This window comes from Acinonyx jubatus, chromosome D1 (assembly GCF_027475565.1).
Source record: "Acinonyx jubatus isolate Ajub_Pintada_27869175 chromosome D1, VMU_Ajub_asm_v1.0, whole genome shotgun sequence".
In the NCBI taxonomy this organism is placed as follows: Eukaryota; Metazoa; Chordata; class Mammalia; order Carnivora; family Felidae; genus Acinonyx; species Acinonyx jubatus.
The window spans coordinates 33,769,475-33,783,125 of record NC_069390.1 but is presented as its reverse complement, the minus strand read 5'-3'; the positions used below and the strand labels follow the sequence as shown (position 1 = coordinate 33,783,125).

The 13,651-nt window shown below is 36.5% G+C and overlaps 1 protein-coding gene and 1 long non-coding RNA gene across 3 annotated transcripts in view; one reads left to right on the top strand and one right to left on the bottom strand.

The window, feature by feature from the left end:
* The window catches only part of ANO3 (anoctamin 3), a 415,273-nt gene that overhangs the window by 114,663 nt on the left and 286,959 nt on the right, over window positions 1-13,651 (top strand). For both annotated transcript variants that reach the window (XM_027072968.2, XM_053203366.1), the window contains exon 2: window positions 11,062-11,136. In XM_027072968.2, the coding sequence (XP_026928769.1) occupies window positions 11,062-11,136 (75 nt within the window). The remainder of the gene's footprint in view (window positions 1-11,061; window positions 11,137-13,651) is intronic.
* On the bottom strand, window positions 5,270-11,294 carry LOC113603436 (uncharacterized). The gene is made up of 3 exons (XR_003425021.2): window positions 10,764-11,294; window positions 10,084-10,167; window positions 5,270-9,062 (listed from the first exon to the last, which is right to left on the bottom strand). It is a non-coding gene; the product is annotated as an uncharacterized LOC113603436 (long non-coding RNA).

Below are 13,651 nucleotides of genomic sequence, written 5' to 3'. Positions count from 1 at the left end.
AATGTTCTTTCTACTACTCAACCATTTATTTTCTGTAAATAACTTTCTCCTAATTTCTGGTACATATTGTTATTTCTGACTTGATTTCAATTATTTACTCAATTGATTATTGATATAAAGGGGAAGACAGTAATTCTGAGGATTCATTTGTACTAGGTTTCCTTCTAGGCATTTCATGTATACCTTTTCTTCTAACTCCACAATGAGGAAGTCCTTATTCATGCTATTGTATAGATCAGGGAAAAGAGACTGAGATATGTTAAATAACTTGATTCAGGGTGACATAGTAGTACATCTGACATTAGAAGCAAAGATTGTCTGACACCAGAGCCCAATACTTTCCATTACATCCTCCTGCCCTCAGACTATACCTGCAAAATGGGATGCTTAGAAACTACTATCTGAATTGTTGTGAACATGTTTGGATTTTGATGAGCTCCATAGATAGCATCTCTTTCCCATTGCTTGAATTCTGAACCAATTGATAAATAGAGCACTAGAGACTGACGGATATCAAAAGGTCGGCTGTATAATTGATGAAAGCTAGGGCAATGAGACTTTGATGTGTGGCCAAATGAGCTTTCCCAACTTCCTCTCCTTCTGAATCTGAGACCTGCCCATCAACTAGGTGACCCAGCCAGGAAACCTGAAGCAACTCCCATAGTGTCAGACCCCTTATATTGTGGCAGAAGAAAGGGGAACAGCCCAAAATGGAGAAGAAGGAAAAAAGTTTTCCCATACTTGAAAATGACAAAACACCCTGATAAACTAGGTTTTTCCCCAAAGAAGAAAAGCTAGCAGTATACTCTACTGAAGTTCCTCCATGTAGGATTATTTTATTAATATGCAATTTTATAATGCCGATTACCAACAAATACAGAGAATGGTGGAAAGGAGTACTCAGCTCCTTCTTGCCCTGAATCCAGGATTTTTTTTCTTTAAAGAGTTCAAATTTACTATTGGTAACAATAAAAAGATATTTTAAAGACTATCAGTATTGTATTGCCAACAGACAGGTAATACATTTACAAAACATTTATAGAATTTTATATACAAATCATGAATTTAGGAAATAAAGTAAATTAAGACACTACTAATACAGGAGGAAACCAAAAGGATCATCAGTACTGAGAAAAAAGTGAAATGAAAGCAGCATTTTTAAGAGTGCAGGGTACTTAAAGTAGAGAGATATACCACAAACTCATAATCAAGTTATGTATGCCCCATAATTCCCTTACAAGGATAATCAGGTGTTTATCCTGTAAGCATTTGTGCAGTGATGAACTCTTAAGTTTTTAAACTCTTAAAGATGCATTTAAAAAGGGATGTGAAAAAGCTACTTCCTGAAACAGATGTTTTTTTATATCTGCAATGGCAAGCAAGATTATTTCAGGCATTGTAGGGCTGGTTATCATCTAATAATTATAAGGACTTGAATTTTTACACTTAGTGAAATGGTAATTCACTGAATGAAGTGTTTCAAGCAAAAGAGTCATTTCATTTTTAATTCATCTGCCTCATGTGTCTTCACTCTCAATCCCAAACCTACTTTCATGGTGGGCAGTAGAGACACCACTTAAGAAACTCGCAGCAGTGGAGAGGGTGAGAAGATATGGATAGGTTCTGGATACACAGATACTTAGAAAGTGGATTTAATGAGGGTTATGAAAGAAAAGTATCAAGATTTTGGTCTCTAAGATTTCCCCCGTCGATTGAGATGGGAAAACTATGGTTGAGTTGGGTCTGGGAACAAATATCAGAAGATTCATAAGAATGTTGAGTTTGGACAAAATTCTTTCAGACCAAATAGCAATGTAAAGACAGATGTGCTATAAATGCCTGGAGTTAGGGAGAGATATCTGGATGGGAGATATGCATTTACGAGGTATGAGCATATAGATAATATTTAAAATTATGAGACAGGTTAGATCACCAAGGATAGAGAATAGAGTAAAGAAGGGAAGGGTCCAAAGCCTGAGTCATAGACCTTTCCAAAGTTAAAAGGTCAAAGGATGAGAGGAACATACAACAGAAACTAAGAAGGAGCGTCTATCTAGAGAGTTGGCGAAGAGCGAAGGAACTGTAACACCTTGGAAGCCAAGTGAGGATAGTGTATCAAGGAAGAAAACATAAGCAATTATGTCAAATGTCCCTAATGTAGCTAATAAGATGAAGATTAAGACTGACTTTTGACTTTGGCAGTAAAGAGACCATCAGTGACCCTATTACAAGTCTTAGTGGACGTATGGGGCAAAACAAATGAACAAACAAAGAAAACCACAAAACTTGTGGAAGATTTAAGAAGAGCAATTAGTAATGTGACTATTGACTGTACTTTTGTGGAATTTTGGAGCAAAAGGAAACAAATAAATTGAGAAAAAAAGACATCAGGAGAACTGGAGCCAAAAGAGGTTGCTTTTTTTTTTTTCTTTCTTCTTTCCAATTTTTTAGGGATTAATGCTTTCATGGTGATGGGAGGTTAGACTTGATTCTGTAAGGAATCTTTCTATTCAAAAGCATGAGGGAATTAGTGGGCTGAAGTAGGTGAATAAGCAGAGGAGGTGGGTTTAGCTGGGAATGCAGTTAGTTTATGTAGAGTATCAGGCAGGAAGTCAGAATATATGGGTACAGATGCCAGTATGTGGGTGGAAGCTGTGGAAGTTTTCTATAGATTGCTTCAATCTCAGTGAAATAGGAAGCAAAATTATCAGCTGAGAGTGTAGAGTGGGGAGGAGGTGGGTGTTAGAAGACAGAATTTGAAATAAGGGAATAAAATATAAAATAGTCTTGTAGGTGAGTAGGAAAACAAGATGACCAGGGAAAGATATTGACTGCTGGTCACCATAAAGGACCCACTTAAGGTTATGAATATGAATTTGAGGGAGATAAGTCTACCTGTTGGCACATTTTTTCTTCTAATTGTGGTTTAACTTCAGGTGTACATGTGGAATTATTATGCCTTGGACACACACACATCTCACATTTAAAAATAATTATTTTGTATCTTATTCTATTCAAAACCATATTTTTGTGGTGCCTGGGTGGTTCAGTTGGTTGAGGTCATGACTTCAGTTCAGGTCATGATCTCACAGTTTGTGGTTCAAGCCCCACGTTGGGCTCTTTGCTGACAGCTCAGAGCCCAGAGCCTCCTTCAGATTCTGTGTCTCCCTCGCTCTCTGCCCCTCCCCCACTCGTGCTCTGTCTCTCTTTGTCTCAAAAATAAATAAACATTAAAAAAAAGTTAACAAAAAGGCATATTTTTAAATAATATACATTTTCATGTTATAGCTTGTCTGAGATGGTATTTTAAAACACAATACAAATGCCTGATAAAGTGTCTCTTAGACAATTGCTAATGTTTTTCCTCCTTTTGTTTTTTTCCCTCTTGACGGTGAATCTGATTTTAAAAACAAAAAGCACTCACTTCAACTAACATAAGCATTGAAAACTATTTAAAGATCAGTCTCCTTCCCCTCATTACAGATTAGGAAACCAAAGCCCACAGGAGAGGAATGGTACACAAAATTCCATTTACTTCTACATATACATACACACACACACACACACACACACACACACACACACACACACACACATAATTTTCCAACCAAACCTCACTTTTTTTTTAGAGCTTTGTCATGGATCCAACTCTGCCTTATGTTATGATGTGGCCAGGGGGTATTATTTATTCAGATTTTGGCAGTCATATAGGAGCAAGCTGCTGGAGCTTTCATTATAGATATTCTTTTGCAGAACAGGTGTGTAGAAAAAAGTCTATGCTAATTCCCAGCAGATGCTCAACTTGTGCTGTCCCATATATGCACCAGCTCAGCTGAAGCAGAAGTAACCTATCCCTGCATAATATCACTCACATTATTAAGAAAATGGCACTACTGTTGCCTGGTTACCTCTTCATTTTCTTAATTGCCTCTTCATAATGTGAGTTTCATAAGCTATAGCAACCCCATGGAAAAACCAGAATTACAGAGAATTTCCACCGTCATCAACTTTCCAATTTCCATTTGGAATTAAAAATCTAAATACCTTGACCTGTCTCTGACATAGCTTTAGAACCTTGGTTAAGTAACTGAACTTTCTAGGACACTAGTTTCCTAACCTATTAAATGAGTAAAATGGACCTGGTCAGTGGTTGAAGTACTTTTAAAGTAGCTACACTCAGGCTGTGTGAGATGTGAAAGTGAAGTAGAGGTTTTATTTAAACCAGAGCTAAAGTAGCTCAGTTGTGTACACTCTGAACACCCTCCCACCTTCTTAGATTTCCTTGAGAAGCTACACAGAACCCAAGAGCTCCAAGGATCGTGCTTTTAAAACTGCTAGATGACAGGATCTAAATTTCTTTTGGCTCTGTCATTCTATAAGCCTTTGATGCTATGCCAGAGGGGTGTATGTGTGTGCATGCGTGTGAGAGAGAGAGAGAGTGAGAGAGAGAGAGAGAGAGAGAGATGAATGAATGATTCAGGTAAAATATGCTTATGCATCTATTGTTGCACAGATAAATACCTTAATACCATAGAGCATTGACTGTTTTATTTTTTCCCCAATGATGTAGTTTCAAAGGAAAAGAAGTAGGCTCAAAGTGAAATCAATATAGACCTTTGCCTTCTCATCTCATTTTTAAGCCCTATCATATAAATAAACCTGCATCTGTTAGAAGAATTATTATGGTTAAAGGCGGTAGAGAATGATTAATATCAAAAATTTCAAAGTGGGAAAGAGACTGGTGATTCAGCCCTGCTAAGCTCCAGGTACTGGTCAGAGGCTGTATAGGCACCTGCCAGGATCCAGCCAAACTGCCAGCCGTCATGTGGTATCTGTCTTACACAATTCCTTATACATGAACTGAATGTTAGCTCAATTTTTGGAGAAGTGAGGGAAAAAGGCCCCTTCATACAGAAGTGGCTAATATAGAAGAGTTCACTAAAAAAAAAAAAAAAAAAAAAAAAATGACACAAGTCAGAATACCTTTGATATTCTAATGAATAAACTGAAGTCTTTCAGTACTATTTTCAGGGGCACCTGGGTGGCTCAGCCGGCTAAGTGTCGGACTTGGGCTCAGGCCATGAGCTCGTGGTTCATGAGTTTGAGCCCTGCATCAGACTCTGCGCTGACAGCTCAGAGCCTGGAGCCTGCTTCAGATTCCGTGTCTTCCTCTCTCTCTGCCCCTCCCCCATTCTCTCTCTCTCTCTCTCTCTCTCTCTCAAAAATAAATAAACATTGAAAAAAACTTAAAAAAATAAATACTATTTTCACAAATTTCTTTATATTTATCTCACTACAGAAGTAAAATAAATAATTACAAAAGCTGGAATGTATTTAAAGTTCAGAGAAGAAAGTTATTATTATTTGGATGTTAGCATTTTTAATATTCTAAAATATTTATTTTCAGCTTTTACGTAGCCGTATATATGTATGAAAGAGATTATAATGCCATGAGAAAAAATTGTTACCACCAGCAATATATAAAAGTAGCTTGATCAAACTCTTGCAAATCTTAATTATTATCCATTTTTAGCTCTGCTAATATGATGCCATATTCTTGTTTTCATGTCATTGATTATTAGGGAGGATTAATATTCTTTAGTATTTACATATTTTTAATATTTTTTTAAATTTTAAGTTGTTTTATAGAATAGAACAAGCTTTCCATTTCATTTTTTTAAGCGACTTAAAGGTATCACTTGCAACAATAGCCAGTGTAGATTAACATTTATGTAATGTTTAGTGTTAAGGACTCATATGTAATATAAAAGTCCCCAAAGAAGAGCATTACCTCTTTGCCCATTAGATTCATGTTAATTATTCTATTATTTGAAATTAACATTCTCAAATTGCAGGCTGTTCCTATAAAATTTTATGATAATAAAATGTACATTCCCCCATTATATCTCTAAGCCACTCACCGCAGATAACTACTATTATAACTTAATGTATACATTACTCTATGGTCTTGCTAATTTATATAGTACAGGTAAATACATATGAGAGGATGGGTTGCAACCAGGGAGGTCATAGTATAATAATTTTTGAAACTTGATTTTTCACTTAAGAATATAGAATAATATATTTTTATATCAGTCCATGTAGATCCACCTCATTCATTTTCTTTAAGATTTTGTTTTTAAGTAATCTCTTAAGTCCCCCAGTGTGGGACTTGAACTCACAACTCTGAGATCAAGAGTCACATGCTCTACCATCTGAGCCAGCCTGGCACCCCCATCTCATCCATTTTAATGACCTTTTCATAGGATTGTAAAATGTAGACATACAAATGTGTTTTATGATTTGTTTCCCAACTTTAGGTGTAGTAAAGCAATAAACATTGTGCATCTATATTTAGGCTCTGTGTGTGTGTTTCAGGAAGAGAGACTCTCAGGAGTAGAACTGTTCCATTAAAGTGTATGTGCATTTTCAGTTTGTAAGTCACTGCCAAACTGCCCCTGGTGAATGGGACTTGCCAGTTTAAAGTCTTATCAAGACTATATGGCAGCACCCATTTCTCTACATGTTGCCAACCCTGGCTATTATGAATGTTTTTAGAAATGTTGGCAATCTAATCACATTTTGTTTTAATTCTTACTCTTTACTTGTTCCTAAGTTTTCACACTCTTTTACAAGAACAATCTCCATATACGTGTTAAGGAATGACTGCAGTTTATTTAAAAAATAATTTTTTTAATGTTTATTTATTTTTGAGACAGAGAGAGACAGAGTATGAATGGGGGAGGGTCAGAGAGAAAGGGAGACACAGAATCTGAAACAGGCTCCAGGCTCTGAGCTGTCAGCACAGAGCCGGACGTGGGGCTCGAACTCACGGACCGCGAGATCATGACCTGAGCTGAAGTTGGACGTTTAACTGACTGAGCCACCCAGGTGCCCCTGGAATGACTGCAGTTTAAAGCATATCTTGATTTCCTCTTCCATTCACTTGTTAATATTGGATTTCTAGAAACTTTCATGAGTAATGTCTAATTTTTTGGATGATAGAGAATGTGCTCAGAAATAACTTTTTTGGCTCCCTAAAAGAGAAACCCTATGGCTGTGCCTTCCTAGCAGCCTGGCTGTGGGCTGGGGGATGTATTGCCATTTGGGTAACTGCTGAGGTGTAGAGTTGCTAACCGAACAACATGAATGGAAGACCCACTTTTGAGTAATTGTTTCACGATTGCTTCAAAAACCTTTATCATCCATACGTGGCATTCATATTTCTGTATAATAATTCCACATACACTACTGTCTTTGAGCTAAACAACCAGCTAATCTTTTTTCCCCACCTCCTAAAAGCTTTCCTGCCTTAGAAGCAGAACTTTTGCCTTCCTATGTTTCATAAAGTTTGTATTTATTTTCCACATAACGCGTATCTATATTTGTCTTTAGGCCTTACACAAATTTATTCTAGAAAATCTATTTCCTTTCAATCAGATGATTAAATTCAATGTTTTCCCTAGATCATACTATATATCCCATACCTATATCCATGTCTATATTACAACTATGTGCAAAGTCAGGTTGCAGAGGGTTTGATAAGAAACATATTTTAACCCTAGTTTAATAATTTGGAAACTACTTTTTAATAAGAGAATAGGGACTTTAGATCACCCAGTTCCATCCCCTCATTTTACAAAGACATAAATTAAGGAAAAGGGAACTTCCCAAGGTTATCCACTTAGTTGGTCATGGCTCACTTTCATTCTGAACTAATGAACTAATGAGCATTATTTCTTTGAAAAGAAAAATTCACACAAACACCTTTGATCCTAATCAAGAAGAACAGGTGTAGGTTAACTTGCTTCAGCATTTATAGTGTGTCATTCATTCTGGTTTAGAGATCATTATTCATTGAATCAGTAAGTGTTTGCAAGCAACATTGATGAGTCTCAGCTTTTGCATTTGAATGACTTCTCACGTTGGCTGCCCTTCCTTTCCAGATTATATGCAATTCCTCTGATGATATTGGTGTCCAGATTTGTCAGTTTATTTAAGCTACTTAACCAGATTAGTTTAGGCTTTTCCATTGTGTAGGACTACAGACCTAATTTTTGCCTTAGTCATAAATCTTCTTAACAGAGGGCTTTCACAGCAATAGCAATTTTGATTTCCAATATTTAACAAGTAGTCTGAACTTACTTAAAAACCAAAATTTTAATGAAATATTTTAACTCACTGTTGTGTTTCTGAAGATGAATTAGTCTAATGTGAAGTTCTTCTTTCAACATTCTTTACTGAGCTTTCTCTAATTTTCATACAAGATTTAAATATTCAGCCAGATATACATACTGACATAGAAACTAGTATTTTGAACTTGATAAACATAGACATAGAGGACAGCCTTTCCAACTACATTTCAGATATAGAGTTCTCCTAAGATAAACACTATAGTATTTTCAGTTCTTTGTTTTTTGTTTTTTGGTTTTGTTTGTTTTTTCCAAATACTCCACTTCATGTCTTCTTTGGTTTCCTTTCTTTCTTCTGCAACCAGCTCTTGTCATTGGTCAGGAATCTGTCTTGGCCCCCTGTACTTTTTTCTTCCCATTTTCTTTTCCAAGGGTTTACTCCTTATGTAGATTCAGCCCTCACCTTTATGTGCATAACATCTCGGTCTATGTCTCCTACTCCTATCTCCCCCTCAGGCTCATGAGCCCGTGCACTGAATTATCCCAAATTCAACCCAAAGTAAGTCTGAAACTGAGCCTATCATATCTCATACCTACTTGACCTTCCTCCCTGTTTAGCCTGTGGAAAACATGTGTCAGGTCTCTGGAACTTAAAATATTAACATGAACTATCATTTTATTTGTCTCTCCCCTTTTTCAAATTCACCAGCCAACTATGGTTTTCTGATGTATCTTTTGTAATGTTGCTCATATATTTGAGTTTCTACTGCTACAACCTTGATTGGAGCTTCAACCTACCTTTAAGAGTTCCCAGGTGATCTTGGAAACTTTTCCATAATCTTCTGCCCACAATTGCCAGATTAATCTTCCTATAACTTGCTTTCAGTAATTAGGACCTCTCTTCAGTTTCCTTCAGATGCAGTTAATGATCTAGTGAAAAAGACAAGATTTTTCAGTTTTGTTGACTATTGCATGATTGAATTGGACTACATGTTTCTTGGCTTCCTTATGTCATTCTCTGCATTTATTGGTCTGAGTTACACAAACAGGCCTCTCACAAAGCCTTGGCTATTTTATTTCCACACTATCCTTCATTATTTCTCACATTGAATTAACCTTGTAATCTTCTTGGTCTACTCAAATTCTTCAAATACATACTCTTCAAATTCAGCTTAAATCCTATCATTACCTGAAAATGTTGTTTAAAATTACTATTGCAATTCTGAAAAAAAAATCTAGTCTTTGCCTCCCCAAAACCATTTTATCTGTTTTGTCATATTCATAGCACGACTGGAACATGTAAACAGGCTTCTATATAAGTGCCAGGTAAGAAACCTGGGCTTAAGTCTCAGCTCTGTGACTTCCAAGCTGCATATTTCCTAACAAGCCCATAATACAACACACACTGAGTCTCAGTTTGCTCATCTGTGAAGTAAGTTGGGTTAGATTAAATAGTCTTCAAATCTCTTTCAATCTCATGATCCATAAACCGATATTTAAAGGCATATTGTGCAACACAGTATAAAATATACTCTACTTTTATAAAATAAACTCTACTATTATAAAACAGACTCTATTACATATTTATCTGGTGATCATTAAATTTCTCAAGCCCCTGCCTTTATAAGAATATTCACACTCCAGAATCAAAATAATAGACAAACTATAGAATTGTTTTATTTCTGTTATTGTAAGAAACCAATTTATTTAGTTGACCTGCTACTAAAATATGAGGCTTCCTACTAAATAGGTTCTGATACCAATTCTAGTGTGAGGGGGAGTCCCCATACCAACAAGCAATTCTTGGGATATGAGCTGAGTGTCATAAAACTCTATTCAATTATAACTCTATTTACCTGGAGATAGCATTGGATTCCACAGGTTATAAGCTCAGTCCTGTAAGACTCCTCTCCCCCACCTCCAGATGCCAGTCCTAAACCCAGGTTATCACCTGTGCTTCTGATGGGCTGGATACAAATTTGAGATTCCAGCAGCGCCCTTCTTGGACTTCATACAGATAAACATGAAGGAATTACTGTAATTATAGGCAGAAGAAGCTGTTGATTGCTACCACTTATTGAATGCTTGCTATGAACTAGGACCAAAGCCAGAACTTAACATCACAAATGCTAATTTATAAGCATAGACTTTAATGTTTACAACAACATTCCAAGGTAGTTATTATTATTCCTATTTTGCAGAAGAAAAAAAAATGAGGTTAGAGATCTTAATCTCCCCACAGCCACATAGCAACAGTAGATGATAGCAACATCTACTATATTTTATTAGGTATCTTTTGAGGCTTAGAAACATTTCTGGAGAAAGGCTTATTTAAAGGGAATGATTATTTCTAAATGGAGGTGTCACTTAGAAAAGTGCCTGTCAAGGTAGCCTTAGAGCTGAGTCTTCTTTTAAAAGAAGAGTAGACTTTCCCTCAATCTCATGGGTAGAGAAGGCATTTTAGGCACAAAGAAAAGATTGACCAAAATTCCAGAGTCAAAGAAGTAGAGGTCATGTTCAGGGAATTCTGCTGATTTGGCATGGCTGAACAGAAGAGCAGAGGGTGAACAAAGAGAAAGATACAGCCTTTGAGTTTGGGTGGGCAGGATATTAGAAGAGTGCATTACTCACCCCGGGAAAAAGTAATTGGAAGGTCTAGCCATTCTAAGCTTTTTCAAAGTCGACAGCTAAATCAGCTTGCATAACAGCACACAGACCTACCCACCTGCTTAGTTTCTAATGCAATTTACTGAAAAGTTGTGTCTTCCTACACACTTCTTTATAACTAATTTGACCTATACCAGATAGCAGTTTTACAGCAGCTATAGTCAACATGAAAAGCTCTTTTTTCATGATAATTTTCTATTCTCTTTCTGGTCTACTGAGTTTCTAAGCAAAATTTTTCTTGTTCCTTTGTTCCCTCTCACAGGCTTGCGAAAGTTGTGCTCATCTCATTGTGAGCTTGAGAAGAGTGTGTGGGCTGCCAAAGGCAAACACAGTGAAGGTGAGTTATGAGGGTGGAGTTTCAGGTGCTCTCACCGACTTTGCTCTTCAGTATAATGGTGTAGCAACTGCAGAGTCTTTGTGTGGAGTGAAAGTTTAACACTAATGCACAGGATCACATTCATGTGATTAATGATCAATGTGACACTTTAGCTTATCGTGCAGTTTGCAAAGCACATTCGCACCTGTAATTTACTTAGTTTTATCCCAAGCTGCTGGTGAAATTGCATTTACTTATAAATGTCTTATGCAAGATCTTACATACAAAAACATTTTTACCACTTGTTTTGAAGAAATGTATTCCCATTATAAAGTAGTATCTTGGTAGTCTTAGTAAGTATTAATAAATTGATCAGCTAAAGGCCACTGCACAAACCATTTGATATACACTTAATTATAACTTGTTTTTTTAAAGTTTTTTAAAGTTTCTTTATTTTGAGAGAAAGAGTGAGAGAATCCCAGCAGGCTCCACACTGTCAGTGCAGAGCTCAATGTGGGGTTCTAACTCACAAACTGTGAGATCATGACCTGAGCCGAAACCAAAGGTTGGACGCTTAACCAACTGAGCCACCCAGGTGCCCCAACATTTACTTACTTATAATTTTAATATTAGATGTTTAATGTAGATTTTTATATGGCTAATTTTTATATATAGGCAGTCCTTGAATTATGGTGGTTTAACTTACAATTTTCCATTTCACGATTGTGCAAAAGTGGTAAGAATTTAGGAGAAACTGTACTTTGAATTTTGATCTTTTCCAGGCCAGTGATATGTAAACCATACTCCCTCATGATGCTGGGCAGTAGAAGCCACAGCTCCCAACCAGCCAGCCACACGATCACGAGGGCAAACAACCAATGTATTTAGAATCATCCTGTACCCATACAACCATTCTGTTTTTCACTTTCAGGAGAGTATTCAGTAAATTACATGAGATCATCAAAACTTTACTATAAAATAGGCTTTGTGTAGATGACTTCACCCAACTCTAAGTGTTCTGAGCACATTTAAGGTAGGGTAGGCTAAGCTATGATGTTCAGTAGGTTAGATGTACTACATGCATTTTTGACTAAAGATATTTTCAACTTATGATGGGTTTATTGGGACATAACCCAATGAACATATCTACATAAAACAACAAACTGCTCTAAAAACCTTAAAAGTTAAAAGTTAACAATAAACCAACACATAATAGGTAAAAGCAGAAAAATGCAAACTATATTTAGCAATCAACTTTTTTCCTGAGATCCAATCATAAAGAGAAAGAACAAGGCTATTAGTTAACCAACTGATTGGTTACTGATTAATGAAGTTAATTAAATTGTTGTGGTTAGAAAATAGATCACCCAGAAAGTAGATAATCAAACAAGAAAATATGAAAACAGAGAGACAAACATTGGTAATACTTGTTACTCTTTTTTTAATTTATTTTTTTCTTAAAATTTTTTTTTGATGTTTATTTATTTTTGAGATTCAGAGAGACAGAGTATGGGGCAAGGGGGCAGAGAGGGGGAGAGAGAGAGGGAGACACAGAATCTGAAGCAGGCTCCAGGCTCTAGGCTGTCAGCACAGAGCCCAGCGCAGGGCTCAAACTCATGAACCATGAGGTCATGACCTGAGCCAAAGTCGGACACTTAACTGTCTGAGCCACCCAGGCACCTCTAGAGAACTCTTAATGGGAGAATTTACTCTGACCCAAGGTATCCCACTGCCTCAACACCATATGGAGATGGGTATATTGAGCTACCATAGCCTAGTGCTATTAACCTTTCAAATTGTATAACTCACTTTCCTTGTCTTGATTCCAGGCTTTACAGAAATCTTTGCATTAGAATCAATTTTCCAGTGTGTGTGTTTTGGGTAATGGTTGCTGAATATATGCCATAATTTCCAGTATCCAAAGCAATACTATTTTCCATGACATAACAATAATTTTATTAGTATTGTATTGGTATCATTTTATTCCAGGGTTTGTACCCTTTGACCAACATCTCCCTATTCCTCTATCTCCATGACCTGGTAACCATCATTCTACTTGGTTTGTAAGAGTTCAACTTTTTTAGATTCCACATGTAAGTAGGAACTTACAATAATGTCTTTCTCTGACTCATTTCACTTAGCCCTCACATTGTCACAAGGGGCAGGGTTTTCTTTTTTTTTTTTTTTCCATTTGAATAATTTCCACTGTGTGTGTGTGTGTGTGTGTGTGTGTGTGTGTGTGTGTGTGTGTGTGTTTATCCATTGACAGACAACTTAGGTTGTTTCCATGTCTTGGCTATTGTGAATAATCTTCCAATGAACATACAGGTGCAGATATTTCTTTGATGTCCTGTTTTCATTGCCTTTTTTTTTTTCATTTCTTTGGATATATACCCAGCAGAAGAGTAGCTAGATCATATGGTAGTTTGATTTTTAATTTTTTGAGGAAGCTCCACACTATTTTCATAGTGGCTGTGTCCATTTACATTTCCACCGACAGTTCACAAGGACTCCCTTTACTCCACAGCCTTCCCAA